The sequence below is a fragment of the Nelumbo lutea genome, chromosome 8, assembly GCF_056320005.1.
Source record: "Nelumbo lutea isolate HS-2025 chromosome 8, American lotus-T2T, whole genome shotgun sequence".
Classification (NCBI taxonomy): domain Eukaryota; kingdom Viridiplantae; phylum Streptophyta; class Magnoliopsida; order Proteales; family Nelumbonaceae; genus Nelumbo; species Nelumbo lutea.
This window is the reverse complement of record NC_142691.1, coordinates 16743523-16769947: the sequence shown is the minus strand read 5'-3', so window position 1 is coordinate 16769947 and position 26425 is coordinate 16743523. Positions and strand designations below refer to the sequence as shown.

At 37.6% G+C, this 26425-nt stretch overlaps 2 protein-coding genes and 1 long non-coding RNA gene across 4 annotated transcripts; 2 read left to right on the top strand and 1 right to left on the bottom strand.

Annotated features, from left to right (window-relative positions):
* Positions 1–1937: 1937 nt before the first annotated feature.
* On the top strand, positions 1938–9802 carry LOC148843026 (putative chloride channel-like protein CLC-g). The gene is made up of 7 exons (XM_088958534.1): positions 1938–2232; positions 2336–2536; positions 2677–2854; positions 6812–7074; positions 7697–7966; positions 8099–9227; positions 9439–9802. Exons 1-7 carry the CDS (start codon positions 2078–2080, stop codon positions 9571–9573), a joined length of 2331 nt encoding a protein of 776 aa, XP_088814660.1. The 5' UTR covers positions 1938–2077; the 3' UTR covers positions 9574–9802.
* Positions 3325–4009, top strand: LOC148843027 (uncharacterized). Its single transcript, XR_016103392.1, has 3 exons — positions 3325–3458; positions 3723–3796; positions 3872–4009. It is a non-coding gene; the product is annotated as an uncharacterized LOC148843027 (long non-coding RNA).
* Positions 9803–11690: 1888 nt separating the features above from the next.
* Positions 11691–20730, bottom strand: LOC148843025 (calmodulin-binding receptor-like cytoplasmic kinase 3). 2 transcript variants are annotated; one of them, XM_088956658.1, is made up of 7 exons: positions 19684–20730; positions 19213–19464; positions 18234–18493; positions 14458–14623; positions 14289–14378; positions 12549–12847; positions 11691–12100 (listed from the first exon to the last, which is right to left on the bottom strand). In XM_088956658.1, exons 1-7 carry the CDS (start codon positions 19991–19993, stop codon positions 11891–11893), a joined length of 1587 nt encoding a protein of 528 aa, XP_088812784.1. In that variant the 5' UTR covers positions 19994–20730; the 3' UTR covers positions 11691–11890. The 2 variants fall into 2 exon arrangements, with proteins under 2 accessions (XP_088812784.1, XP_088812785.1); XM_088956659.1 differs by having other exon boundaries at positions 11691–12462; positions 19684–20707.
* Between the last annotated feature and the right edge of the window lie 5695 nt (positions 20731–26425).

The following is a 26425-nucleotide window of genomic DNA, read 5'->3' as shown; positions in this document are numbered from 1 at the left end:
CTCCCTAAGCTTCAACGAAGAAAAAACTTTAAATCTTTGTTTTTTTCTTCAATTTATGAGAATTTCTTTAGATCTACTCCTAGGTGTCAAAAACACTCACAATCAATCTCCAAATCTTTAGAACTGCCCGCTGCTCCAAACTTGCATGCCGCAAAGCCTAGAAGTGCTGCAAATTGCAAAAAATGCTAGTCGTCACTATAAACTTGCAGTCGTCGATCGCCATTAATCATAGTCGTTTGGTGTGTGTCGCCGTCAAACGCTAGAGGTGCTGGCCGCCGCAAGTGGTCGGTTGGGTGTAAGGGATGGCTACCACTGCAAACTCACCTGCCGCAAAGCCTGGAAGTGCTACAAATTGCAAAAAACTCTGGCCACTGCTGCAAACTCACTGTTGCCAGTTGTCGTTAATCACCGTCGATCAATGTATGTCACCATTGAACGCCGGAGGTGCTGGCCGCTGCAGGTGGTCAATTGGGTGTGAGGACTGAGAGGAGGGAAGAGTGAAGGGTTAGAACGAAAATGGGGTTCTAACCCTACATTCGACTAATTGATTTGGGATGGGGATGTTAAAGTAATTTTATTTTTTTATTTTATTTAAAACAGTGAAAATAAAAAAGAAAACTTGCGAACTGCTGCCCAAGTCAAACGGTTTAACGGTCCGATCAACCAAATCAACAGTTTTTTGACTTTTTCAACGTCTTTTAGAGATTTCCGGTTTTTAGTATAACTGGACCCGAAGGCCTGACCTTTACTGGTTTTTCGGTCCAGCCCGGTTTTGAAAACCATGCATTAAACACTTAAATTTTGAGAGCTGTGCCTGTCAAATAAATAGAAGTGCTTTAATTTTTTAGCCACCAATGAGCGCTAGAACTGTTCATGCCGAGCTTGAGCTTGACTTTTGCCCAATGAACCCGGCCCAAAAGCCGAGTCTGACACTGTAAGTTAGTCCCGAAGTTTAGCACGTGAATATGTCTACTGGTCAAAATTGACATTTCCCATAAGGCACTACACTCTTTTCCTATTAAAATTGGCATCTCCTTATATCTCACTTTTAAGACCAACATATATTAATAATTTTCAACAAGCTTAGTCCAATCCAGGGGCCCCTCTACCAGTAAATAGTTAACAAAAAACAAAAATAATTAGGCCGGACGGTTCTCATCCACTAATAAATAAATGCAATTGAACAGTCGTGGTATTGGTCGGGCATATCCCGTATGATGATCTGCATATCCCTTTCATGTAGGCCCTAGCTTTGATAATCCTTTACCATGTGCATCGGGAACATCTCTCATGAATGACATCTGAGATGTTCCCGATGTGCGGCTTATAAGTGTCTTATGATTACGCTTGTGGGGGTAGAATTAGCCGAATGGGTCCCACGGCTTGTGATCCGACTGAAATATCCAGCTGGCGCGTACATGCACGCCACGTAGCAGTGAGCCGGTGATGATGACCGACTCCCGAGGAGCTCATCGCTCAATAGGATTATAGGAACCTTTTCCGTTGCTGTCTTGGCTTCCGATACAGACCCGTACCCATGTTTCATCCTACTGATTCCGTACCCATGTTTCAACTTAATACCATAAGCCAAGCGTGAATCCAGAGCCGTTTATTTGTTGTGACAAATAATAGACAACCAGAGCCGTTAAATGATCAAATCATATAGGTAGAGCCGTTAAAAAAGTTGAGACGTGAGTGTTTTAACAGACTTCAAATCAGGACCATCGGGCTCCGGTCTTTGTTTTGACGCTGGTCATCCTGTTTTCTACTCCTCAGTCCTCTCCGCTTTGAGATTGCAGGGATGTGGTTGACTTATGAGAAGATCTTCTAAATCAACGGTTCACATCGTGGTATCTTGTTTTGGTGTGTAGCGCGATGCTGAGTTTCACTAACGTGTAAGGTCAAAAATGAATACTCCCCGAGTCCCGACAAAAATTTGGATGCTTTGGCTCGAACTTATGGTAAAAGTCGGAGACTTGGAGGGGAAGTACATAGCGGGCGAAGCCTGCGGCTCTCTCTCTCTCTCAGATAGTGATGATCTGAATATCTGCCGATTAGAGTTCTTGAAACCCTAATCATGGCGACGGAAGCAGACGAAGAAGCTCCTCCACTGACAGAGCCTCTTCTCAATAACCACTTGCAGTTTCAGCTTCGTCGATCGGCTTCCAACACTACTTCGCAGGTTGCTATAGTTGGCTCTAACGTGTGCCCCATCGAGAGTTTAGACTACGAGTGAGTTCTGCTTCTGTTTAAATCCATCTTCGTTGATTTTTTTTTCTTTGCTCGTATTCCTGTATTGGAAAACATGTTGAATTTCGATTTGTGAATTTTGCAGGATAATTGAGAATGACTTCTTCAAGCAGGATTGGAGAAGTCGCGGTAAGATCCAGATTTTTCAGTATATATTTATGAAATGGTCGTTGTGTTTCCTCATTGGCCTTTTTGCGGGACTCGTCGGATTCCTTATCAACCTCGCCGTCGAGAACATTGCCGGAATAAAATTTGTCATCACGTCAAATATGATGTTGGAGAAGAGGTTGGTAGTATCTTTCTTAGATCTAGAGATCAATAGGTTTGCTCCATCTGTTTTTAATTTCTTTGGTTTGTTGTTTTTTTTTTTTTTTCGGACAAAGGATTTTTTTTTTTTTTTTTATTAAAGTTGATAATTCTGTACAGGTACGCGACGGCTTTTGGTGTTTTTGCTGCTTCAAATTTTGTTCTTATCCTGTTTTCATCAGTTATAACGACGTTTATAGCGCCTGCGGCAGCTGGGTCGGGTATTCCAGAAGTTAAGGCTTATCTCAACGGAGTGGACGCCCCGGGGATCTTTTCTCCTTGGACTTTGGTTGTCAAAGTAAGACTTTGGTGTGTCCTCAGTTTTCTTATTTGAATTTCTGATTTTGAGTTATTCCGTCTGTTTTGGTAAATTGGAAATTCATTCATCAGACGAAAGAAAATATAACACCTGGTTCTGGCCATCACAATTAAAGGTTAAAAAACGGAGAGGATTAAAAAACCGTTCTCCCCTCAATGGACAAGACCGACCGGCGAGAAAATGAGTTACAAAGCTTTTGCTTCTAAGGATATAAGCGCAGAACACTTTTTTCAGAAAGAGACAATATTTCAGACTAACTAGACCCACACAGTCTGCTAGAATCAAAACATTACTCATCCCCACTGCTTTCATAGCGCCAGAACAGTCAACTTCAATTCGAAAGGTTGTGATTCCCAGATTCAAAGCCAGCTTCAGACCTAAAAAGATTGCATAGAGCTCCGAGAACAGAGCAGATCTGGGGAAGTCGCGCCTGGATCTGAGAGAATAACTCCATAGCCAGCTTGAATGCCATTTAATAGAGTTATTTTGTCTATCAAGTGGAGGAAACTGTATATAATTTAAACAATTCTCTGCATGATTGGGTATGAAGAAAAGATGCCGATGATCAGCTCCATGGAATCAGGTAACTCACCTTGCATGCATAGTGTCAAGTGTGGGATAGTCCTTATTGAGATGAATATGCGTAAACAATTAAGTTCTTCTAGCAATTCTCTGAAAGAGGAATGGCATGCGTAAACAATCAAGTTATTGACAATTTTTGTTCAGTGCTTGATTGTGTGCTGTGTTGAAAACTGATTTTTGAATTCTTTCTCATTTCTACTAGCATGTTATTTGGTTAAAATACATAGGTTTCTGACTAAATAATTTGAATGAGCTTTGAGTTCAGCATTTATGCCTTGCATTTTACTTATATACTGTTGGGAAATGGGGTCACTGAAACTTTGGAGGAGAAGCTCTGAGGTGCGTCTGAAGACACTGTCTTTAGAACGTTATTTGCCCCCACTCAGTTTCACTAAGTTTGCTGTTGGGTTACAGACAAATCCGTTCCCATAATACAACCGAGCCTTGGGTGAAAATCTGCAACTAGCAAAGTTGAAGAGTCTCCAAAGAAACCTTCTGTGAGACTGTGGCAGACCGGATTGAGAGAGAGAGAAAGAGAAAGTGAATTTTGAAGTTGTGTGTGAAATGCCTGATTTATGCTCCTTAAATAGTTTCTGAAGAGTTATGAAGAAAAGGTAGCTGGTTCAGAGAAGGCACCTTGAACAATCACAATTGTTTAAAAGGTAGTTAACAGTTAATGACTGTTAACTTTGAATTGTGCCTCTTGATCGCACCCGATCGAATCGTAGCGTCGCACCAAAACCAAAGCCGTCCTTCGCGAGCCACGCGGGTACGAACAAAGTTCGCCTCATTGGCCGCGCACACGCATGCATGCGCATTGCACGGTATCAAGTCTCCATTCTCTCCTCTTCTATTTCTAAGGAGTATAAATCAACTCCTATTGAAAAACCTAAAACAAAACTTGTAAATATCCAATGTGGGACAAGTTCAAAACTGGTTTTAGTAAGAGAAAAGTTGTTTTCTAAAACAAGTGTGCAGGTGCAATTTCTCATGTAATTGACCAATCAAACTCATTGGATTTAATCTCTAATGAGATTAGAATCCAACATATATTAGGGCATCTTTGATACAATGGGAAGTAAACTGTGCTTAATATTCATTAAGGGAATAATTTTTATTATAGACCGGTTCAAATTTGTAATTTAAGAACAAGACTAAAAGAGAATCTTTGCAGTTTGGTTTTGGATATAGTTTTTTTGGAGAAAAAATGTGTGTTTAATTTCTTCATAATCATAAAAATGGAGGAAATCTACATGTGAATTTCTTTTTGTTTTCATTTTCTTTTTATTTTCATTTTCTTTTTATTTTCTTTGTCATTCTATTCAACTTGGTAGCACAAGTTCTCCTTCCACCATGATGGTAATGGTTATGTTTTTGTCAAGTTCTTGCTTTTCTTCCTAGGGACAAGATTTGAGAGTTGCAACATGTTCTTACTAGTCCATTGCAGTTCATAAAATTTCTCAAGGGTGTTTTTTGTCTAGATAAGTGGTGTTTGCATAATGTCAATTGATGCAGATATGGAAGAAAGGGAAGAAGCAATGGAGAATTAAGTTAGTTTTCCAATTCCTATATTAATATCAGAATTTTTGGGTTATCGGATATTGTCATTGTCTCAGTTTTTTTTTTTTTTTTTTAACTTTTTTATTTTCTACTTGTGGGTGTCTTAACAAAAGATGTTTAATTTTTTCGAAATCACTATTTATGGTAACTTTTGGACTAACTATTTATGGAAATTCTCGTAATTACTATTTTTAGCAAATTTGCAGTTTACATTTTTTAGTAATTTCTGATGTCTTTAAATTAAAGTAGTTTTAGTCGGATTAGGCAAGTGTTACTAGAGCTTCTTAGGAGTTGCGAGTCCTTTTTTAAGTGCCCTAATGGGTTTGTTATGGATTTATATTAGTTATAAAGCAATTATTAATTGTGTTGGGTCAATTTCCTAGTCCAAAACTCCAAATTGGAGTGAAAGAGTCTGAAAAAAGGACATTCCAGTTAGTAAGGCAAGTCTAGTAATGAGCAACATTCAGAGAATTGGACTGGGCATTGACCTGGAAAAGGGAGAGTTCACGGGTCAGAGGTTTAATTGAAGGTTGAACCATGATAATGTGTGTCTCTCTCTCTCTCTCTCTCTATCTATCTATCTATATATATGCATATATTCGAAATATATAAATATATTCTACTATAACATATATTTTTTTATTTTAGTTTCAATTTTTATATTAAAAATTAAGATTTGAGGCCAAAAAAAGAGTTTCTTGGCAAAAATAATGGGGCAAGGCATAGGAACACATAGATCTTGAAAAGTTACCAAAAAAAAAGATCAGTCGAATTAGACAATTGAGTGTTTAAAAAACATTAAAGATAATCGGCTAGGACCGGTTCACCAGTTTTCTGGTGCGGGGTATGACCAAACCAATATGGTTGAACCAGCCCAACTGGCTGGTCCAGTCCGGTTTTCTAAACAGTGAAAAATAGTCATTGTAACTGGAGTTTAAGGAGAGCGATTTGATGAAATAAAGATTGGTTTAGCGAATTCTGGTTGTTGCCAGAAAATTTTCTTCTTCTCCCCCCCCCCCCCAATCTGGCTCTTTTCTGTTTACTCTAACGGCAAAAATTCTTTCTCTTATGATTTCTGCATATTCCTTGGTGGGAAGGAAACATCCTACTTACTTTTTCATCCATATTCTTCATCTTTAATAACCCACAGTCCCTCATCCATCCCATAAAAGCTCACCACCAAATCTGAATTTAGTAGGACCCCTACCCATCCTACATCAGTCAACCAGAGTTGTGTTTATCATTCCAATTAAGGACTTTGTTCAGACATTTGTTTCATGGAATAGATAAATTGGAAGACCATTAGATTGATTGGGGGTTACCCATCTGGATTGGCTTTCTCAGATAAGTTTTATGTGGATTTGTATATGCTGTTCTCAGAATGGTAATCTTCTGTTGGTTTCAGTTCAATTTGTATCATATCTAGGGCATGATTTCTTCCCTGTCCAGATTTTTCTGCATGATTCTTACTGGTACCTTTTTTTTTGGATATCATGGTACTATTCTTTCACATGATTATATCAATAAAGAGAAGATAGATGTCCTCTGTGTGTAAGGATTATGTGTTCTTGTATTCACTGTTCTTGCAGACCATCATATTATGCCTTTGTTTATTAGGGTCTACACTTTCAGTGTTCATTAAGCACCATTTGGTGCTTAAATTATATCATCTTGCTTATCTCTTTCGCACATATCTATGCTATGAAATTCTTTTGATCTTTTTCATCTAAGAGAAGCAATATACTCTGCTGACAAAGGCTGATGACCATCTATGAATGTTGATAAAAATTGCAGGTTGTTGGTAGCATTATAGCTGTATCGTCATCCCTAAACATAGGCAAGGCAGGGCCATTGGTGCATACTGGTGCTTGTATTGCATCGTTGCTAGGACAGGGTGGTTCTGAGAAGTATGGTATAACATGGAGATGGATACGCTTCTTCAAGAATGACAGAGATAGGCGTGATCTTGTAACCTGTGGATCAGCTGCTGGAATTGCTGCTGCTTTCCGTGCACCTGTTGGGGGAGTTCTATTCGCTCTTGAGGAAATGGCATCATGGTATTGCTGAAGTTATTTGTTTGCACTTAGTTTGCTTAATTTTTTTTCTTTTTTTCCTTCATGATGGAAGCAAATGCTTCATTTTAGCCTAAACAATTGAATCTAAGATAACTTATATTTAGGAAATGCCTTTTGCTACTACTACATCAGAAATATGTTTCTATTCTATCATAGCGTAGGATCTCTACTGCCAAGCAGGTGCATATTGATTGACCATCCCATTGACCCATAGGGGATTTCCTATACATGTTAGATGATCCTAAATGTCTCATATATGGACTTCTTTAATGAATCTTCTGATATTTGGGTAAATGCAAGTAATTATTAATTACTAGTATTCAATTAGTCAAGGAAATTCAGTCTTTGAGATTCCAAAAAGTAATATCGTGCCATTGTCTTGTTCTAAATGCTCACAGAAACTCTTGCATTTCCTTAATTTTGCCTCTGTAGTTTTATAGACTTCTTGCTCCATTTACATCAACTAATTCAATGTACCCTTACCACTGTGATTTTTTATGGAGAGATTATGACATTGAACATTTTGAATTGTCATTAAAAAAACGAAAGAAATATTTTAGATTGGCATTATATACAATTTTAATATTAAGTAGCTATTCTGCAGGTGGAGAAGTGCCCTTCTCTGGAGAGCATTCTTCACAACGGCGGTGGTTGCTATTGTGCTCCGGAGTCTGATTGATGTTTGTAACAGTGGAAAGTGTGGCTTATTTGGAAAAGGGGGACTAATAATGTTTGATGTCACCTCAGAAAATGTTACATATCACCTTGTTGATGTACCACCTGTACTTGTTCTTGGAATTATTGGGGGTATATTGGGAAGCATCTACAATTTTCTTCTGGAGAGGGTTCTCCGAGTTTATAATCTTATAAACGAGTAAGCAATTTTTTTTCTTCAATTAGCAATAATTTCTTGCAATAAAATATGAAATATTTAACTCATTCTCCCTGTTTTTTTTTTTGATAATTAAGAAACTCATTCTCCATGTTAATTTCCCATAAATTTCAGGAAAGGATATGCTTATAAAATACTTCTTGCTTGCTCAATCTCCATATTTACATCATGCTGTTTATTTGGATTACCATGGCTTGCACCTTGCCGACCTTGCCCAACTGATGCAATCGAAGCTTGCCCTACAATAGGGAGGTCTGGTAACTACAAGAAGTTTCAGTGTCCCCCTGGTCATTACAATGATCTTGCCAGCCTATTCTTCAATACAAATGATGATGCAATCAGAAACCTTTTCAGCAAGGGCACTGATACTGAGTTTCACCACATATCAATACTCATCTTCTTTGTCACCTGCTACATTCTTAGCATCTTCAGTTACGGGGTTGTAGCTCCAGCGGGTTTGTTTGTGCCTCTTATTGTGACAGGGGCAGGTTATGGACGCTTTATTGGAATGTTGATGGGTTCTCAGTCAAATCTCAACCATGGTCTCTTTGCTGTCTTAGGAGCTGCTTCCCTGTTGGGTGGATCTATGAGGATGACTGTGTCCTTGTGTGTTATTCTCTTGGAGCTGACCAACAATCTTCTGTTGCTTCCAATGATAATGCTGGTCCTTCTTGTATCCAAGACTGTTGCTGACACCTTTAATGGAAATATTTATGACATTATTATGAAATTGAAGGGTTTTCCTTATCTAGAAGCTCATGCAGAGCCATACATGAGACAGTTGACAGTTGGTGATGTTGTAACAGGGCCTCTTCAGTGCTTTAATGGCATAGAGAAGGTCCGTAATATAGTGCATGTACTCAAAACTACAAGGCATCATGGGTTCCCAGTGATTGATGAGCCACCATTTTCAGATTGCCCTGTGTTGTCTGGTCTAGTCCTCCGGGCCCACCTTATTGTGCTGCTGAAGAAGAAAGTATTCTTTCCTACTCCAGTGCTTACAGGCACTGATATCACAAAGAGGTTCTCTGCCAACGATTTTGCTAAGCGTGGTTCGGGTAATAATGACCATATAGAAGATATAGAAGTGACTGAGGAAGAAATGGATATGTATATAGATTTGCATCCCTTTACAAATGCTTCACCATATACTGTTGTGGAGACGATGTCACTAGCAAAGGCTCTCATACTTTTCCGAGAAGTTGGTTTAAGGCACCTCTTGGTGGTTCCCAAGACTTCTAATGTAAGAAATCTTCTATAGTCTGTTTACTTGCTGTTATTTTTCTGAAGATATGATAATCTGGGCTATGAATAAGCCATTCTGGTGAATGTGTAGTAATGACTGTTCCAGTCATGAAATCTCCTCCCCTTTTATGGTTTCACTTGTCTCTATGCTTGCTGTTTGTTTAACCAATGGATTCACTAACTACTTTTGCTGCTACTGCTTGTTGCAGAGATCATCTGTGGTGGGTGTGTTGACAAGGCATGATTTTATGCCCGAGCATATATTGGGATTGCATCCTTTCCTGATAAGGAGCAGGTGGAAGAAGTTAAGACTTAGGCCGGCCAGTTTAACTAAGCTGTTTTAGATGTTCCAATCGAATATCATGGCTCATGCCTGTATGTAAAAATGCTGTTGTTTTGCTTCAACATCATTGTTTTGATTCCAATTTTCATGTTCTCCGTACTTCATATGAAGGTCAGGCTTGTGTTATCTAGCTGACTGTATCATATGAAAAATAATTTATTTGTGCTACAAAATTGATTTAGTTCATAGATTAAATAATTGATTTTTTTTGGTGAAGAATTAAAGCATAATGATCTTTTTGTAAGGTGAAGTGCTTGTTTTCATGAACAACATTTAAAAAGTAAAAAACGTGGGTAAATTCTTTCTTAGCAAATATTGAAAGACTTGCTGCTGAACATTAAGGTTGCATTTAAAATGAAGGAAAACAAATGATTTCCTCAGAAAATAGTTTTCGACAGGTAAAAAAATCATTTTCCTAATTCTTTAGGCTATGTTTGATTTGAAGGAAAAAGTAGGGAAAAGAAGAGAAATGTAGGAAACCCTTTACAAACCTTGTACCTGCATTTCCCTTCCTTTCCCTATTTTTTCCTTAAAGCCAAACACAGCCTTGTTAGTCAGAAAACAGATCAGGAAGATTGAGGTGCATATGAATGTTGCAAGATTTGAGAGGCCTAGTACTTCTGCAAATGATGCAAGGAAGATTGTGAGTACCATCTGCTACTAATATTCTGAAAATTATTTGCTTCCCAAGGCCAATTATATTTGGCCCAACATCTATGGTGCATCCTTGTACCGTGTAGCAAAAGACGTGATTGGTGAACATAAAAGGTAAGTACATCTTGTTAAACACGTTAAACATGAAAGTATACTTCATAAAAGTGAACCAATGAAAAATAATCAGACTCTAATCTGATGGTTAAGAAATAGATTCAGCATGCGCCATAGTTGAACTCTAAATTATTTCTTATCAAAATAACACTATTGGATATTAACTTTTATTGGAATTATTCATTTTCCTATCTTTCATGTGCCGCCAAAGGGAGCCTATTCACTTACGATGGTAAGGGTATCAATTGGACAATTTGGTCCAATCTAATCTAGTCCAATGTGAGTCCATTATAAATGGACTAGGTCCGATCCAATCCAGTGAATGTTTTGGACCAATTTGGATTGGTCCAATTCAATATCTGTACTGTTCAATTTGTTCAAATTCATTTTGATTTAGATTGGTTTCAACCCAAATCCGGTCCATTGACACATTTATTCTTATCAATAGACTAGATATTGGCTTAATCCAATATAAATTTATTATGGACGGATTGGGTCCAATCCAATCTAATAAATATTTTGGACCAGATTGATCCAATCCAATATGGCTTGTTGGTCCGTCAAATCTGTCCAAATTGAACACCCTTATACGATGGTATCTAACCTCCATAATTTTTGCACCATTTTCAATAAAGTTCTTACTCTTTCATTTAATACTGATTTTAAGGCAAATAAGTTGATGAACTTCCTTGTCGAATTTTCGAATTTTGTTGGTTATACAAGGAGATAGAAAATAAAAAAATCTGAGAAATAAGTTGATGAGCTTCCTTGTCTCCGCTTTTCCAAAAGCTATTTACCTGAATAAGTTCACTTAAATAGGATTGTGATCAGTTCAGTATCGGAACAGTTGGACCTAGGGACTTTCATGTTTAATACGAATCTGCTTATATTTTTGGACTGTTGTTGGATCTAACCTACGTCTGATCGACCAAAAGAGAGAAAATTTAAAACACTAAAAAATTCTTAACTATTTGACTTATGGACATTTTTTTCCTTTTTTTTTTTTTTGTTTCACTAAAAAAAATCTTGGATTTGGGGTTGATCTTGGGCTGAACTGTTTAAACTATTAACTTATGTTAATATATATATGTATGTATATGTATACTTGCTCCAATGGGCTACAAATGGAGGTATCCATCCCCCAAACCCATAGTCACCCCACCCCCCAACCAAGGTGCAGGTGGAATTTGATCCTAAGTCTCTGCTACAACTAACAAGAGGCCTTACCAACTACGTTGGGATATCCAATGTTGGGTTTGAGTATTGGTGTGTATTGATATGATTGATACTCTGATTTATTTATTTATTTATCTTTTTTTTATTTATTTTAAAAGTACTAGAGGGATAGGATAGATCATCCCAAAGTTTTAAAACTTATAAAGTGGTTATGCATCCATGTGTTCACCCATATCTAGGTGCACTGATACAATATGATTATAGTTTTGAAAGGCGTTGAATGGAATACTGGGAGGCCAAAAGACAACTATGTTTTTCTGAAATGCTGCAAACTGAAGACTCATGACCATAAAATTCCATCCTCAAGTTGTGTATTATGCTTTGTTGACACTTCTAAGATAGTCCATCCTTATTCCCCATAGTTTCTTCCCAACATCTTTCATGTCTGGCCGATCAGCCCGTGTAGGTGCAGCGCACTGGAACGCCAATTCAAACATTTTTGTGAGTATTTCTGCACTTACTACTTCCTCCATTAAAGGATCCGCCAATGCTACCAAATCTCCATCATTAAACTTCTGGAAGGCCTGCGTACCACCAGAATTACATAATTTGAATCAAATAAAGTCTTTTTTTGATAATAAAGTAAAATGAGTCATGACAAAAAGATAGAGGACACCAGGAAATCATCAAATCATCTTTCCTGTGCATATAAAGGTTTTTAATTTTGGAAAAATGTGCCAAGTTTATGTTTTGGTCAGAGCACCACGAATTTTAGTTGAATTTAGATATTTGAATTTTGTCCAGAATTAGAGAACCGAAAGGCATTCGCTGGTTGGACAAGTGATCATGTGATTGGGTGGCACTGGTATAAAAGATCTCTTTAGTCAGAACCAATCTAATAGCAGTCCCTCTGCATCATGTTTCCTACACCAAACATTATCACAAACTGCATTCCTATTTTAGTAATGAGAAGTTAATAACTACTATAAAACAAAAGTCAAAACTTGCCAAAGAGGAGATGAAAGTACTTACCCATCTGATTGTAATCTTCTCCTTTGGAGCTCTCTTTGGCTCCACTGGGCAACGGCCAGTAAAAATTTCCACAAGAAGAACACCAAAAGAATACACATCACTCATGGAGGTGAGTTGGTAGGTCTTCAGGTATTCAGGATCAAGGTAACCAGCAGTCCCTTTAACCTTGGTTGATATATGTGTTCGATCAGCTTCATTTGGACCAAGTCTTGCAAAGCCAAAATCAGCTACTTTGGCTCTGTAGCTCTCGGTCAGCAGAATGTTGGAGGATTTCACATCTCGGTGGATTATTTGCTTCTCTGTTGAGATACCATAATAAATAAAGAAGCACACCTCAGAACCAAAGGGATCAAATGACAAAAATGTTGTTTTGCTTTCTATGTCAATAATTTGAGTTATGCTAAGTGGAAGTGGGTTTAACCACAATAACTCAACCTTTGCTGTATTTCTTAGAAGCAGTTTACATCAAAATAACCTTGTCCCCACTATTTGGGGTCACCTAGTCATCTACAGAATCTTTTATGGAATTACAATCTAAAGATCATGTCACCAAACTATACATCTTTATTTCATATCTCATTACCTATATGGTTACATACACGCACATTAGGTATTACACAACAGAACCATGCATATAATGGTTGTAAGAAACTCAAGCTGCTACTTATTCTGGTTTTATGACAACTGAAACTGATACAAATCAGCATAAAAATCACAAATCACAAATAAGTATAAAAAGAAAAGAGTTAAGATGAGCCAGATTGTTCAGTAAAATCAATTCATTGGTACCTGCATGAACCCTTGCTACAACACATATATGTTAAACAGCCTCTCTGTATGTGCAGGGTAAGGCTGCATACATCTATCCCTCCCCAGACCCTGCATTGGTGGGAGCCTCGTGTACTGGGCTGCCCTTTTTATAAAAATAGTATAATACATATTGCACAGCAATTTCTATGATACTGAAAAAGTATGATACCTGAAAAATTTTAACCAATCAACTAGTATTCATTCAAATTCATTCTTGTGAATTTCTGATTGATTATCAGTTTTTAAGGTAAGATATCTTTTCAGTATCAGAGCTAGAGTAATATTATATGAAGTATAACATATGTTTTATACATATACTATATGCCATATAGTTTAAAATGTTACATATATTTAATATAATATATTTGAAGTTATAGACCCAGAACCAGAAGCCCAGCCCGGGGTGGCCCATGATTACCCCTACTCCAAGGTCTGCCAACTGTATGGAGATGGACTAGCAAAAGGAGGATGAACAGGAATATCATGTTTTTGGGATTTGGTCCCCTAAGCAGAATTGTAGAGAACATAGGGGTGGCTAGTATGACTAGGCCAACAATGGGGTGCAAGACAAATTTGTTTAAGTAGTATTCTTTCATATATTTTTAATAAAATATTAGCAGCTACTAATAAAAGAATGTTACAATTTTGGTCAACCAAGGCCATAAATGTCATTCAAGAAGTGAATGAAATACAAAACAATTATGCAATTTAAATTGCAGTTCATTGGGTAGCAAAATTAAGGATGAATAATATTCTCTTTTTTCAGTCAACAACAAAAGGAGAGGAGGAACAGTATTTAGAAACATACTTATCAAAAGTAATGTGTCTGTTTCAGCATTAGAATTGACAAGTTTATAATGGAGGGAAGTGAGCTCCCATGTCTCAAAAACAAAAATGCCTTTTCAAAACAAGATTATGTAGTTCCCTAACCTGCATATAGATGGAGATACGTCAGGGCATGGGCTACATCAATGGAAATTTCCAGCCGCTGATTGAAATCCAAGATTTTCCCCCGCCGACCTGCCGATTATCTAAGTTTATCAATATTTAAGTTAATCACATTTGAAAAGTATCAAGTCCTTAAAGTATGGTATCTTACCATCCAGATGCTCCCTAAGAGTACCATTCGGAACATACTCTGTAATGATAACGCACTCATTTCCCTTATCAACATAACCAAGTAGCCTCACTAGATTCCGATGTTCAATTTTGGCTAATAGTTCTACTTCACTGCTGAATTCAGTCCGTAGGTTCTCACGCTGTCCCTGTCCAAAGTCTACATGTCAAATACAAGACTATTGTATTTGAAGGAAGAGACTTGAAAAAGACTTTGGAATACATAAAACTGTTATATTCAAGATGAAATCCTTGTGGAAAAATACTTTCTTTTAAGTAGTTCAAATAGTACTTCATGGTTTATACACACTTGTGGAATAAAAATATCCTACCAGTTAACATCTCAATGCAATAAGATTTTATAAACTATCAGCCTGTTGGAAACCTAGGTTGACTAATTTGTACAGCTCTTTTTCTACTTTCAAGTTTTAAGGTATTTTATCAAACTTAACCAACTTTTAGTTTCAGAACCCTATAAAAGAATCAGTGCTCCCAATCTTCCTAAATCAACACAATAACAAACTATATCATTTTCTTAATATTATGGCTCTTTCCAGAAAATTAGTTGAAGAACATTGACTCTTCCTCCAACTTCTAATAATGCAAGGTTAAGATGCCAATCGGTGTACCATAGTTTCTCTGTTCCCTTTCAAGCATACTACTTATTGCATATTCTCCCCTATACTTACTACATATACATGTTATTCGGGGTGCTACAAGTTTCTTTTTTCTTCTTTTAAAAACATAATTTGCCTCTTCAGTTTGAACATATCAAGATTCAAACACAGATTGTTTTTTCCTTTTCTTTTCCTGAAATGCTTATGAATCTGATGCATAAGCTCAAGGCCTTCACAAGCACCAGCATGCGCAAAACAAAACCTACATGGATCTACAGAAGAGCTCTACATGGAAAAGAAAACCCATTAAAAAGGAAATGGGGAAAATCTCAGACTCCAATTGTAAGATATCATGGAAAAGAAAATCCACGTCACTGCACATAAATGCCTCTAGAGTCATTGGATATGAGAGACCAAGAGTCCAGCAAATACATTGCACTGAGGTGTATTAATGTGCCTGATCATATTACTTTCTTCTTTCATAGGAAAATACATTGCATTCTTGATCATGCTATGGCAGTCTAGCTGGAGAAGCTTTTCTATATTATTATTTTCATATAAGAATCTTCCATCTGTGTTCTGACTCTTCCATAAATTCCTATTTCCTAATAATGGGGCAAGTTTAATTAGATCTTGTTATTTATAAACTATTGCTTTACTATCTGAAGTAAATTCCACTTTTTTATACAACAGTAAACTACATTATGACCAATTTATTGATAAAAATGTGATTTTATTGAAGAAGGCAAGAAGAATAAAGAAAACAGAAGGATCAAAAGAACAAGGGGATGGGGATATATGGGAATATAAGCTATGGGCAAGCACAATAAAAAATCAAATAGAAAGAATCACAAAGGAAAAATGCAGTTGTGTGTGTAATCCAGGACTATCAGGTACTGGTGGGGTAATAAGGGATGAGAAAGGAAATATATTCTCGTTGTATTCAGGTTCCATTGGGCAAGGTGATGTTCTCAGATAAGAATTCTTGGCAGCAGTTTTTGGGGCAGAAAAAGCAAAAGAATTGGGTATTGAAAGATTGACTATTGAAGGTTGCTCGAGAACAGTTGTGAACTGGATGAAAAAGGGAGAAGGAATAACTTGGAATTTAACGAATGACTTTAGACGGTTGAAATGGGTAAAATCAAAAGAAATGATAATTCAAGTCAATCGGCAACCTATGTATTGGGATTTTTTGTAATTTTCTGGAATAAATTAGTCCCTTTGGGTCTGTTGTATCTCTTCACAACTTCTTGTTGTACCTGTTTTAACTAATTTAATGAAATATTTTCTGTGTTGCTGATTTAAAAAAAAAAAAAAGAATCACAAAGGAGCAGAAAAAAGGAAAAAAAAAAGATATTTCTAGCCCAAAAGATGGAACCCGGATCTTCTGAAAGCAAATGGCGTATGGACACACTGGGAACACAGTGTCCAGCTGCACATCAGGAATATTTCCTGTACTTGTATGTTAAATTCATGGGGAAATGTTCCCGATGTGCAGCTGGATGCTGTGCCCTCAGTGTGTTCACACACTTTTTGCTTTCAGCAGATCCCATCTCCAGAAGATGAATATTCTCTGCTTGGAAGGTGAGAGAATTTAGCAAGCGGGGTCGAATCCTGACATGATTCCTATAGCAGTGAGCTGGTGTGTATGGAAGGAGAGAAATGGCAGGACTTTTAACGACAAGGCTTCTTCTGTTGGCAGCATTTATGAGAGAGTAGAGGGATTGTTAATCAGATGGGCTTCAGTGTGCACTCCCTTTCATGGCTTCAAGTATCAGACTTTTCATGATCATCGGGGAAATATTTGGCTGTTGTACTCTGTGAGTGGAATCTCTCCCCCCTTTTTCTTCTGTACTAATAAAACTGTATCTTTATCTTTCAAAAAAAATTATTAAGCAAAAGATCAGAATCACAACAAAATATTTGGTAGATGTTCAAAATAAATGACCACCATAAGCAAATTAAATATCAAGCAACAAAACCCAACCACCTATATTGCCAAATCACAGCAGATGAGGAAAACAGGATACCCATACCCCTTCCCACTCAAAACCCCAGTCAGCTCAAAGCTCTTTCTTTTCTATCCCTTGAGTCCTCTTAATAATTTTTAGAAGTATTTGAAACCAAAGAGGTTTCATCATAAGAGACACATACAACATGTCCTCCTCAACTGTTGCAGGTTCTGATATAGAGAATAGGGACCTCGACTTGTGGATAGTTTTTGGAGCTTCAGTAATATTTTTCTCAATGTCCAGACGAATAGATTATATAATTATACAATCAAAGTTCCTAATCACAATGATCTTTTGTGTAGAAAATCTTCTCAAGAGCAGCCCATTAAGTGATCAGTCCTCATATTCTGTGCACAGGGCATGTGGCTATTCAGGAGCAACTCATATATTATGACTGCACCACTAATCTTCTTACCAAGTCTTCTTTCATTATCTAGTTACCTTATACAAAAAGCAGCATCTAGCAATTAGTTGCATCCTGATTTCCCAATGACAAATTTGCTCATCCAATATAGTAGTATAACTATTGATTTCCCTAAACATTTTTGGATCTAGCAATTAGTTGCATCTTGATTTCCCAACCCCGATGAAAAATTTGCCAATCCAATATAGCTTTTATTAGTCATACTTTGGAAATTTAATTTTGAAGATATGAGATTAATGTACTCAACTGTTTTGGTGAACAGAACTTCTTACATGCACCTATGATCCCAGTTAACCACCATTTTTTTGGCCCATTTTCATACTCCCATCCTTATCATCGATTGGTAATCTATCTTTTTTCCAATATAATTCCGTCAAAACTCTTCTGCAACTTACTTAGATGAACTCTAAAGAATCTACTCACAATGTAATGATTCCTTATTGTTATAGAAACTTTAACCTACTATAAAGCGTTATCAACCAATGTTGGTTCTGGCTATCCAGGGTCTTGGGAGGGGTGAACTGGAGGTGAACCTAATTTTTGGCATTGTTCATAAAGTGGATGGTCCCATACTTGAACCTACATTCTCATGCTTGACAACCCAAGATTTTGCCATAGCTCAGTGGCCCCTTCTTAAATGTTACCCTACTATATATACTCCTATATTAAGACCAGGTAAGTAGCAAGCAAAGAAAGAATAGAATACCCTTTTTGCTCTCTTGATGGCAACAACTTGCCCATCTTGCAACTGGGCCCGGTAAACAGTTGCAAAAACTCCTTCACCTATCTGAAGTGACTGTGAGAAATTGTTGGTAGCTTTGATAATCTGACTCATGTTGAGATGTACAGATCCAACTCTACTAAATCTTGGCGGTGACATTGAGAAGCGAGGACTAGGTGGCACTCTATGTGGACTGGGTGGGATCTTCTCAGAAGCAGAAATTACCTCCATTGTAACTGAACCTCCTGCAACAACAAAATGATCTAGTAAGGAAGTAAAACTATAAAAGGATGGAACAATACTAAGTTTAACTGTGAAAGCTATAAGTGAGGTATTAATTTTCAGTTTTCAGATTGGTTTCTTCTTCAAAATGCAGTGTCTTCTCAATATTTAACTTGAGTTTCAACATACCCAACCAAATCAGAGAAAAGTTTCTATTATTTAAAAAAACAAACATGTTTTCCTAAATCTCAGTAGGACAGTTATACAGAGACAGTGGGAGTATATCAGTATAATGATTAATGAAACTAAAATTAGGGAGTGTGCGAGTACAACTAATTCAACTCTAAATTTAATTACCACATGACAAGCAAGCCTATATATTCATGGGGTGAAGCTTATCTAGGGGAGACAAGTCTTGCAAAAGATTCTCCAGTTATCCAGAATAAAAAATGTCTCTAATGAGTTGACAGTTTATGGCATTTTGCCATGGGTTTTACCAGCAATTCTAGGGAAACATCTCCCAGTCGTCCAGTACACATGTACCCCTTGAATTCTAAGAGAATCCATATTTAACTTGCAATGTGGACCTTGATAACATGTTGTCCTAATTACACATTGTAAGAAAAAGAACTTTCTCATGTTATATTGTTCAGCATTTCTCATACAATACTTTTTGAGAGTTTCAAGTATAATAAGAAAAGGAAAAGAAAATCATGTAACATGCATTTAAGATGTGACTCACTTGTACTTGGGTCCTTGGCAACAAAAGCACTCTCGGCTTCTTTCCTTCTTGAATGGAGACAAGGACAAAGTACAACGCAACAGAGAAGAAGCATTCCTGGCACAGCCATGGCCAGGGTTTTTGGGGTTAACCAAGAATTGTGACCAGTATTTTTTTCTCCTGCATGAAACTTCTCATCCAGCTTATGTAAAGTACCTTCTTTTGTTTCCAATACACGCCGATTTTTTCTCCCCACCCTCTGTGGCAACCTCACTGCAGAAAAAGACAAAAGGACATCTTCCTCATGAAATCAAATGAAACAACCCTTTTCAGATAAGTGATAATAAAAAAAGATAAAAATGGAAATGAAGTCCCCGGAACAGCGAGTCCAAAGCCCAAATCAAGCAATCATAATAGTAAGTTTTGGTGTTTATATCAAATCCCTAGGAGGCTAAGACCTTGTTGGCACTCAAAGTTATCAAAGGTGCGTACCTCTGTACAGCTCCAACTCCAAACCACAGTATTTCCTTCCAAGTCCTTGCCATTCTTCCAAACCCGACTGACGGAAACATCCATTTACGTGGAATTCAAGGGAATTACAGAAAGTAACTTTGTCTACCTTGTTCCCGTTTATGTAAAACAACTCTTCATCCGAAGATATTGCATGGGCAAGCCGATGAACTCCACAGCCCTTTAACTGAATCACTGAACCATAGACAAAGCTTTCCGGCAACTGTATTAACACCAAGAGAGTCAATCCAACTAAAGCCATTTTCAAAGAACTAACGCCCCCAAAATCCATTGTTTTTACTACTAATGAATATAGGGAATCATCTCCATATTTACCAGGCTTCCAGGTTCCAGCCAAAGAAAACGCAATAAAAGCGAAGTACCTCACAAAATTCAACCAAAATTCTCGACACCCGTTTAAACAACCGATACAACCCAGATGGCAGGAGAGTTTGAAGTCCAGAATCCACTACAGTGAAGTCAAATACAAGGCTTCAGATTGTGAAACCATGTGAAACCCACCACTAGAGATTCCATAGAATTCTTAGATACCCAGTTGACCAAATCGACAGAGGAAGAGAACCCATATAGCAATAGCTCCAAAAATCCACTCAAATGCAATCTCTCTCGAATCCAGATACAAAAACAGAGAATTGAAGTGAAATACACCCAAAATCGCGAATTTGCACAAAGGGATCAACCTGGTTCTGCGTGATTGACCTGTGCAAGTGGAGCCGAAGAGGGCGATCCCAGATTGAAGATGTTGTACAATTGAGGAGCCGTCAAAGCAGTGGCTTGTTCCTTTAAAGAAGCGTCAAAGAAGGCAGAGGTGACCGTCCTGGAAGGTGGGCGGATGTATTCGCCTAGACGCCTTTCTCTCGACAAAGACATCATTTGCAAACTATTGACCATTGAGAAACGAAGACTGTGAACTGCGAAGGAGGAGTTGAACGACTTGAACCTTGAACGTGATTGACAACTGCAAGTCTGCAATGCAATCTCTCGCAGAGGTGGCACTCACGCTCACGCAAGCTTAATACATGTCATCTCACCCATATGTATGCAAGTCTTGGCCGTTCATTTTATGATTTAATTAATCATAGCCGTCCAGTCATTGTTGATTGGACGCTTCGATTTGATTCTAGCCCCCCTCTACGCTCTAAGAGTAAGAGCTGACCATTGTCTTGTTCTCTGGTGAAATTGTCTGGTCTGGTTGGTGAGATTTCATCCTTGTGGCCCTTATTCCAACCAGCAAAGTTTGAGATCTGATGACAGTTTGAGATTATTAAAACATTTGCCACGTGGACACTGAGACGCGCTTTTATTACACCTCTGGGCTCATGGACTAAACATGGCTCAACTACTTGGGCCGGAGACACATACGACATAGCAAATATAGCATAGCGGAGGATTGCATTATGGGGGAACTGGGAAGGCATCTGGTCTGGGCCGGATCTGGGTAGACCCAGTCCCGAACCAGTGAGAAAATGTATATAGTAGTTGACTCAGAATAAAATACTTATCAGTCTAGGTATTAATCAATTTTTTTAATGGATCTGGGTATTAATCAAGTTGGAAACTTGGAAATGTAAAATCAGTCCCAACAGCCTCAGACGTTTGGTGTCAGGTTGAACCGGACCAATCTATCAGGTTGATCGGGTCAAATCGAATCGGACCATAAACAGATTGAGACGGTGTACAGCGCTTTTTTATTGATTCCCCACCTCGTAAACTTTTATTAGTTCGTACTATTAAGAATAGAGATAGATGGTGGAATCTACCAAAATGTAAAGGGTACTATGATGTATATTATAGATAGAACTTGATAAATAAAATTAAAAAATTAATAAAAATTTATGAGGTGGGACAAACCATAATTTTTTTTTCATGGGCCTCTTTTGGTTAATTTATCTGTTTTCAATAACAATGAATATTTTATTAATTGCAGGTGTCGTTTGGGCTAAGCTTAGGGAAAATGCAAATATAAATATGTTAAAGTGTAAAACATTGTACACAGTATTCCTAAACCTTATATTTATATTATACATTACATATAAGGAAATACAAATATGAACCGTATATGAGGTGTACTGAACATATTTGTATTTGGCATTCTGGATATATAAAATTAAAGGTTTTTTTGTTAGAAACTGTTGGGAATGTGTTGGAAGCAGAGTTAGGGATTATTTTGCATGCAACAACGAAATTAAGAATAATCTCATTTTATAATGGGTCCGATTATGATATGGAAAACCATACCATATCTAAAACCTTTATTGCTGCCACGTATACAGCAGTTACGGAATTTATTTAAATAACCGGTAATTATTTTTTATATATTAATTAAAATTTAAAACACTCTTTTAACTTATCCGTTAACCGAATCCTTGTTATCCATTCTGATCTCTTTCGAGTTTCCTCTTCTGGTCGAACTTCTCCTTTTCAAATTGTAAATCCACAATTGGGTTGTAGATTTGACCCAGGATTTATGCGAGTCAAAATAATGTTCCTGTTCCTCTCCTGTAACCTTAAAAGTGGACGGGCAATTGATTGATGGTTGTCAGACAATGCTGGAACAATCTCAGATTGAACTTTAATCACCTTTCCATTGTCAACAACCTAATCATTTTATGCACACTGTTTCAAAATAATCTTGTCATCCTTATAGCGCTTAACCTCTGCTAACATGCTAGCAATGCGTTGGGGATCCATCTCTGTATTGATTTTCCGCTGTAAGGCATCAATTTGATCCTCAAATGATCGCATTGTGTTTACAACTACAAATGTTTCATCAACATCAAATACCATGCCAACACATCTAAGATTTAGCATGACAAGACAAGAATTGTAAAGCACTGGTGCAACAATATTAAAACCCCAAAAACATAAATATTGTTTATCATTCTTCTTCCTCCTCTCCTAGTGGCATAACTGTAGTCTGTAAACCAAAAATCAATAAACACAAGGCATAGTAAGTGAAAAAAAAATGATTTGAGAAGTTGAAAATAAGCACATACAGGGAACTAACTAGTAATTGAGTTGTATTTTCAGAGGAACTGAATGCTAACAAAGAAGCTGAAACACTTGGTCAGTCGGTAAAAAGTAATTGAGTTGTATCTTCTTCTGGGTTGGACATATTTCTGAATTTGTTACCAGCTAGAGAGATTTTTTACGATTTGTTATGTTGGAGTTGGAGTTCTACCAACAAAGACCATTATTACCAGTACGATACTGTATTATACGAATGATCAGTTATAGTAATGTAAACAGAAACTGATCTTACCCTCATGAACTCACCCCCCACCCCCTCCCCCCCCAAAAAAAAAAATATACAAATTAATGAATCAAAAACTAACACAATCTCTAGTGCTACAATTCAATTACTTCACCACCTCGGCAGTTGTCCACGGATATGTGCATTGTGGAACTCTTCTTCGATGGCAAAATCCTACAACAATCCCTCTTTCGTGACTGCACAGGAAAAAAGAAATCTGGTTAATAACCAAAATGCAAAAAAAGTACCCCTCTCATCTCCTATAGACTACAGTCTATAAATGTGGCTGCAGGTGGTTAATAGAATAATAAGTACTTAAATAGTTTAATTAATTAATTATTACCTTCCGCCAGCAAAGGTCTCTTGAAGACGATAATGGACTCGATTGTGGTTGGGGAAGCCATTTTCCATCAGCAATAAAGGTTGTCTTTCTCTGTACTGGGACTCAATTGCTTCTTGATAATAAGGTTGGCATAATGTAAGGCATGGGGTTGGAATTTGGAGATAAAGAGAAAAGTGGGAGGGTGACATTTTTTTTGAAATGTGATTTAAACAGTTGTTTTTAAAACTGGTTACCTGCAATAACCCGTATTCACCCAAACAAAAAGTTGAATGTTGATTGATACATCTCATCTGATATGATATGGAAGAAAAAATGCTTTTTCCATATCATAGATTTTCCCTTTCATAATAGAGATGTGTGGTTGTAATTCACGATGGGTAGAGAGTGGGTAGGAAACCTGACTTTATTTTTAGATTTTTTTTCTTCTTCTCAATCTGTTGAGTTCAAATCAGCCCTCAACACATCATTTGAATGCGGAAACATCTCCAGGTGATGATATCATCATTTCTAATATTATCATAGGGAAATGTTCCCAACGGCAAGAATGTGTTGTGGGACATTGTAGGGGCTGATTTGAGTGTTGGCCCAGAAAGCCAAAAAAACTGGGTTGACGTCTTTAGATCCGTTTGTCTAACCTATCAACTTGGTTTGTTGGGCTCCAATATTTTTATTGGTTAATGAATTTCTTATTAGGTTTATTGGGCTCCAATACTTTTGCCATGAGAATTAAACAAAAGTTTTAATACCGGCTACCAGCATAACACAACCTTTATTAGGTTTTTAGGACCTACAATTTAAGATAAGCCCACACTCACTCGGGACTGGAAAAACTTTAGCTGTTGGGGGCCAACAGCCTATACTGCTGAAAGAATTTTTGAGAATACCATGTTATTATGAGAATGGGTAAATTAGTAATTATATATTAATTTATTTTTATTAAAAACCAAAACATGGGCATAAATAAGTGAATTGCTTAGAACGTACCCAGCCCAAAAACTGTCTCAACAGCCGAAGTTAACCCCTCGGGATTTTCTACCCACTCTCTACCCGTCGTGAAATCTAAGCTCGCTAACACTAGCAAAGTTAAAGCTTATAACTTTACATACAGTACTTCACCATTAATCGATGCATATTAAGTCTATTTTTCAATCAATCATATTGAGTCTATAAACAAACAACTAGAAATTTATGTATAAATCAAAGATTTTTCATTGGTCCAGATTTCACAAAATGTACTTTTTATCTTGTTCAATCAATTGCATCTTTTATTGTACAGTGTCGCGGATGCATCATAGATTTTGCCTAAAATCAATCATACATATCCGATATATCCACTTTATTGGAAACCAACTGGAAATGTCATGAAAAGTGTAACTATACGCCCACAATATGGTGATAGAAAGTAGCAAAACCATAGGTGGTAGTAGCCATCACTATACGCCCACACAAAAAAGAAGTTGCTTCGAATTTTATGATTTTTTTCTCATATTCAATGAATTCACATCAGCGCCCCACAGTATATTTCAACCGTGTGTTAGGAACATCTCCCACTAGAAACTGATATAAGCATGCTGATTTAGGAGTCTTCTATGTATGTGTACACGTATAAAAATCCCAAAATCATTACATGCCACATCGTCCTGGCAGTTGGGTCTCACGTGTGTAGGGCTGTTAGCTGTATATCATCTGAAATTTTAAGTTCGTGGAATGAGGACCCATTGATTTTCATTAGAATCTTTTGCATCAAACTGGGTTGAAACTGGGCCCAAATTGGGTTGGGTCAAGGCCCACTGTCCATATGATTTGCCAAATCACTACACATAAATAAACCTGTTCATGGGCCGAGTACTCAAAGCCCGTTCTAAGTCCGATCTATTATCCAATCTTTCCAGTGAAGCCAAACCCGCCCTTTCTTTCTACTTCTTCCCCTTCTTCCGTGGTTTTTTCTGTATCAGAGATTCTTCCTTCTTGATTCTAGTTAATAAATTTATATTGGTCTCTCCCAATGACAGCTCGAGGATGATTTCCTAGAAAACCTTTAACCTGGTTTTGGTTAAACCCTTGTAGATCAATCCTTTCAGTAATTTGCTCTAGTACTTGCTCTTCTGAAACCTGACGGTAGTTTCTTTCTTCATGTCCCAAAAGACCACATCTTATGCAGAATATGGGCAACTTCTCATACTTGAAATCATACCACCGCTTTTGCCCATCTTCCTCTTCATCAAAATTTCCTGGAACAATCGGTTTATCCACCTGCATGCAAACCCTCATTTTGAAAAATCTATTCCACATGGGTTCCTGTTCTTCTTCTTCTTCTTCTATCTGATCATTACCTTCTTTTATAGAGGTTCCCACACACTTAACTAGATTTGTTCCTTATTCCTAGGCCTGTAAACGGAACGAATTCGAAACCGACTATAAAGAACAATATTCGAATTCGATTTGATATCCGATGGATATCGAATATTTCAATTCGAATTCGATTATTAAATATAATATTTGATTCAATTCGATTAGATTTGAATTCGACCGATGACTTGATGCAGGGGATTGATGGCAGTAGTTGTGGGTTCTCGGTGGTGGGCCAAGTGTGAGTGTGTGACGGCGACAGTCATGGGTTCCTGACGGTGTGAATGCGATTGTAGTGAAGAGTGTTGGCCGGTGATGCTGGGCTATTGCAACACAATGGCTGGTGATGTTGGACAGTTGAGGGCCTTGAAGCATTGAGCAGTGGCAAAGGAGCCGGTAGTGGCCGGTGAACGATGCTCGACTGCTATCACTGATGCTGTCGTCAGTGATGGTGGTTGCTTGGGCGGCGGCGATATTGAGTCACCGAGAGAAGAGAGATAGAGGAAAGATGAGAGACGACTGACGAGAGTACAGGCAGAGCAGCAGAGGATGAGGAGCGGTGACCAGTGATGGTGGTTGCTCAGGTGGCGTCCGATGACGGCAAAGGGAGGGACAGAGGGTTAGGAACTTAGGGTTAATGTTTGAATCTTGAAAGATGGAGACTGGAGACTGGAGAGAGGTAAGGTTCGAAAGTCAAAAGAAACGGCTTATTCTTTTTGGCCCATAGCAAAATCCAATCCTAAGAGTTGGGTTCTTAG

What these genes read in the sequence shown, in the direction of transcription:
- LOC148843026 (XM_088958534.1), top strand. Translation starts at nt 2,078, where the DNA reads ATGGCGACGGAAGCAGACGAAGAAGCTCCTCCACTGACAGAGCCTCTT. An exon ending in AATATGATGTTGGAGAAGAG is followed by an intron (nt 2,537 to 2,676) that starts GTTGGTAGTATC and finishes AATTCTGTACAG; the next exon opens with GTACGCGACGGCTTTTGGTG. An exon ending in TGGTTCCCAAGACTTCTAAT is followed by an intron (nt 9,228 to 9,438) that starts GTAAGAAATCTT and finishes TGCTTGTTGCAG; the next exon opens with AGATCATCTGTGGTGGGTGT.
- LOC148843025 (XM_088956658.1), bottom strand. Translation starts at nt 19,993, where the DNA reads ATGGATTTTGGGGGCGTTAGTTCTTTGAAAATGGCTTTAGTTGGATTG. An exon ending in GTATCTCCATCTATATGCAG is followed by an intron (nt 12,848 to 14,288) that starts GTTAGGGAACTA and finishes GTATCTCAACAG; the next exon opens with AGAAGCAAATAATCCACCGA. An exon ending in AGAAGATTACAATCAGATGG is followed by an intron (nt 12,101 to 12,548) that starts GTAAGTACTTTC and finishes GGTGGTACGCAG; the next exon opens with GCCTTCCAGAAGTTTAATGA.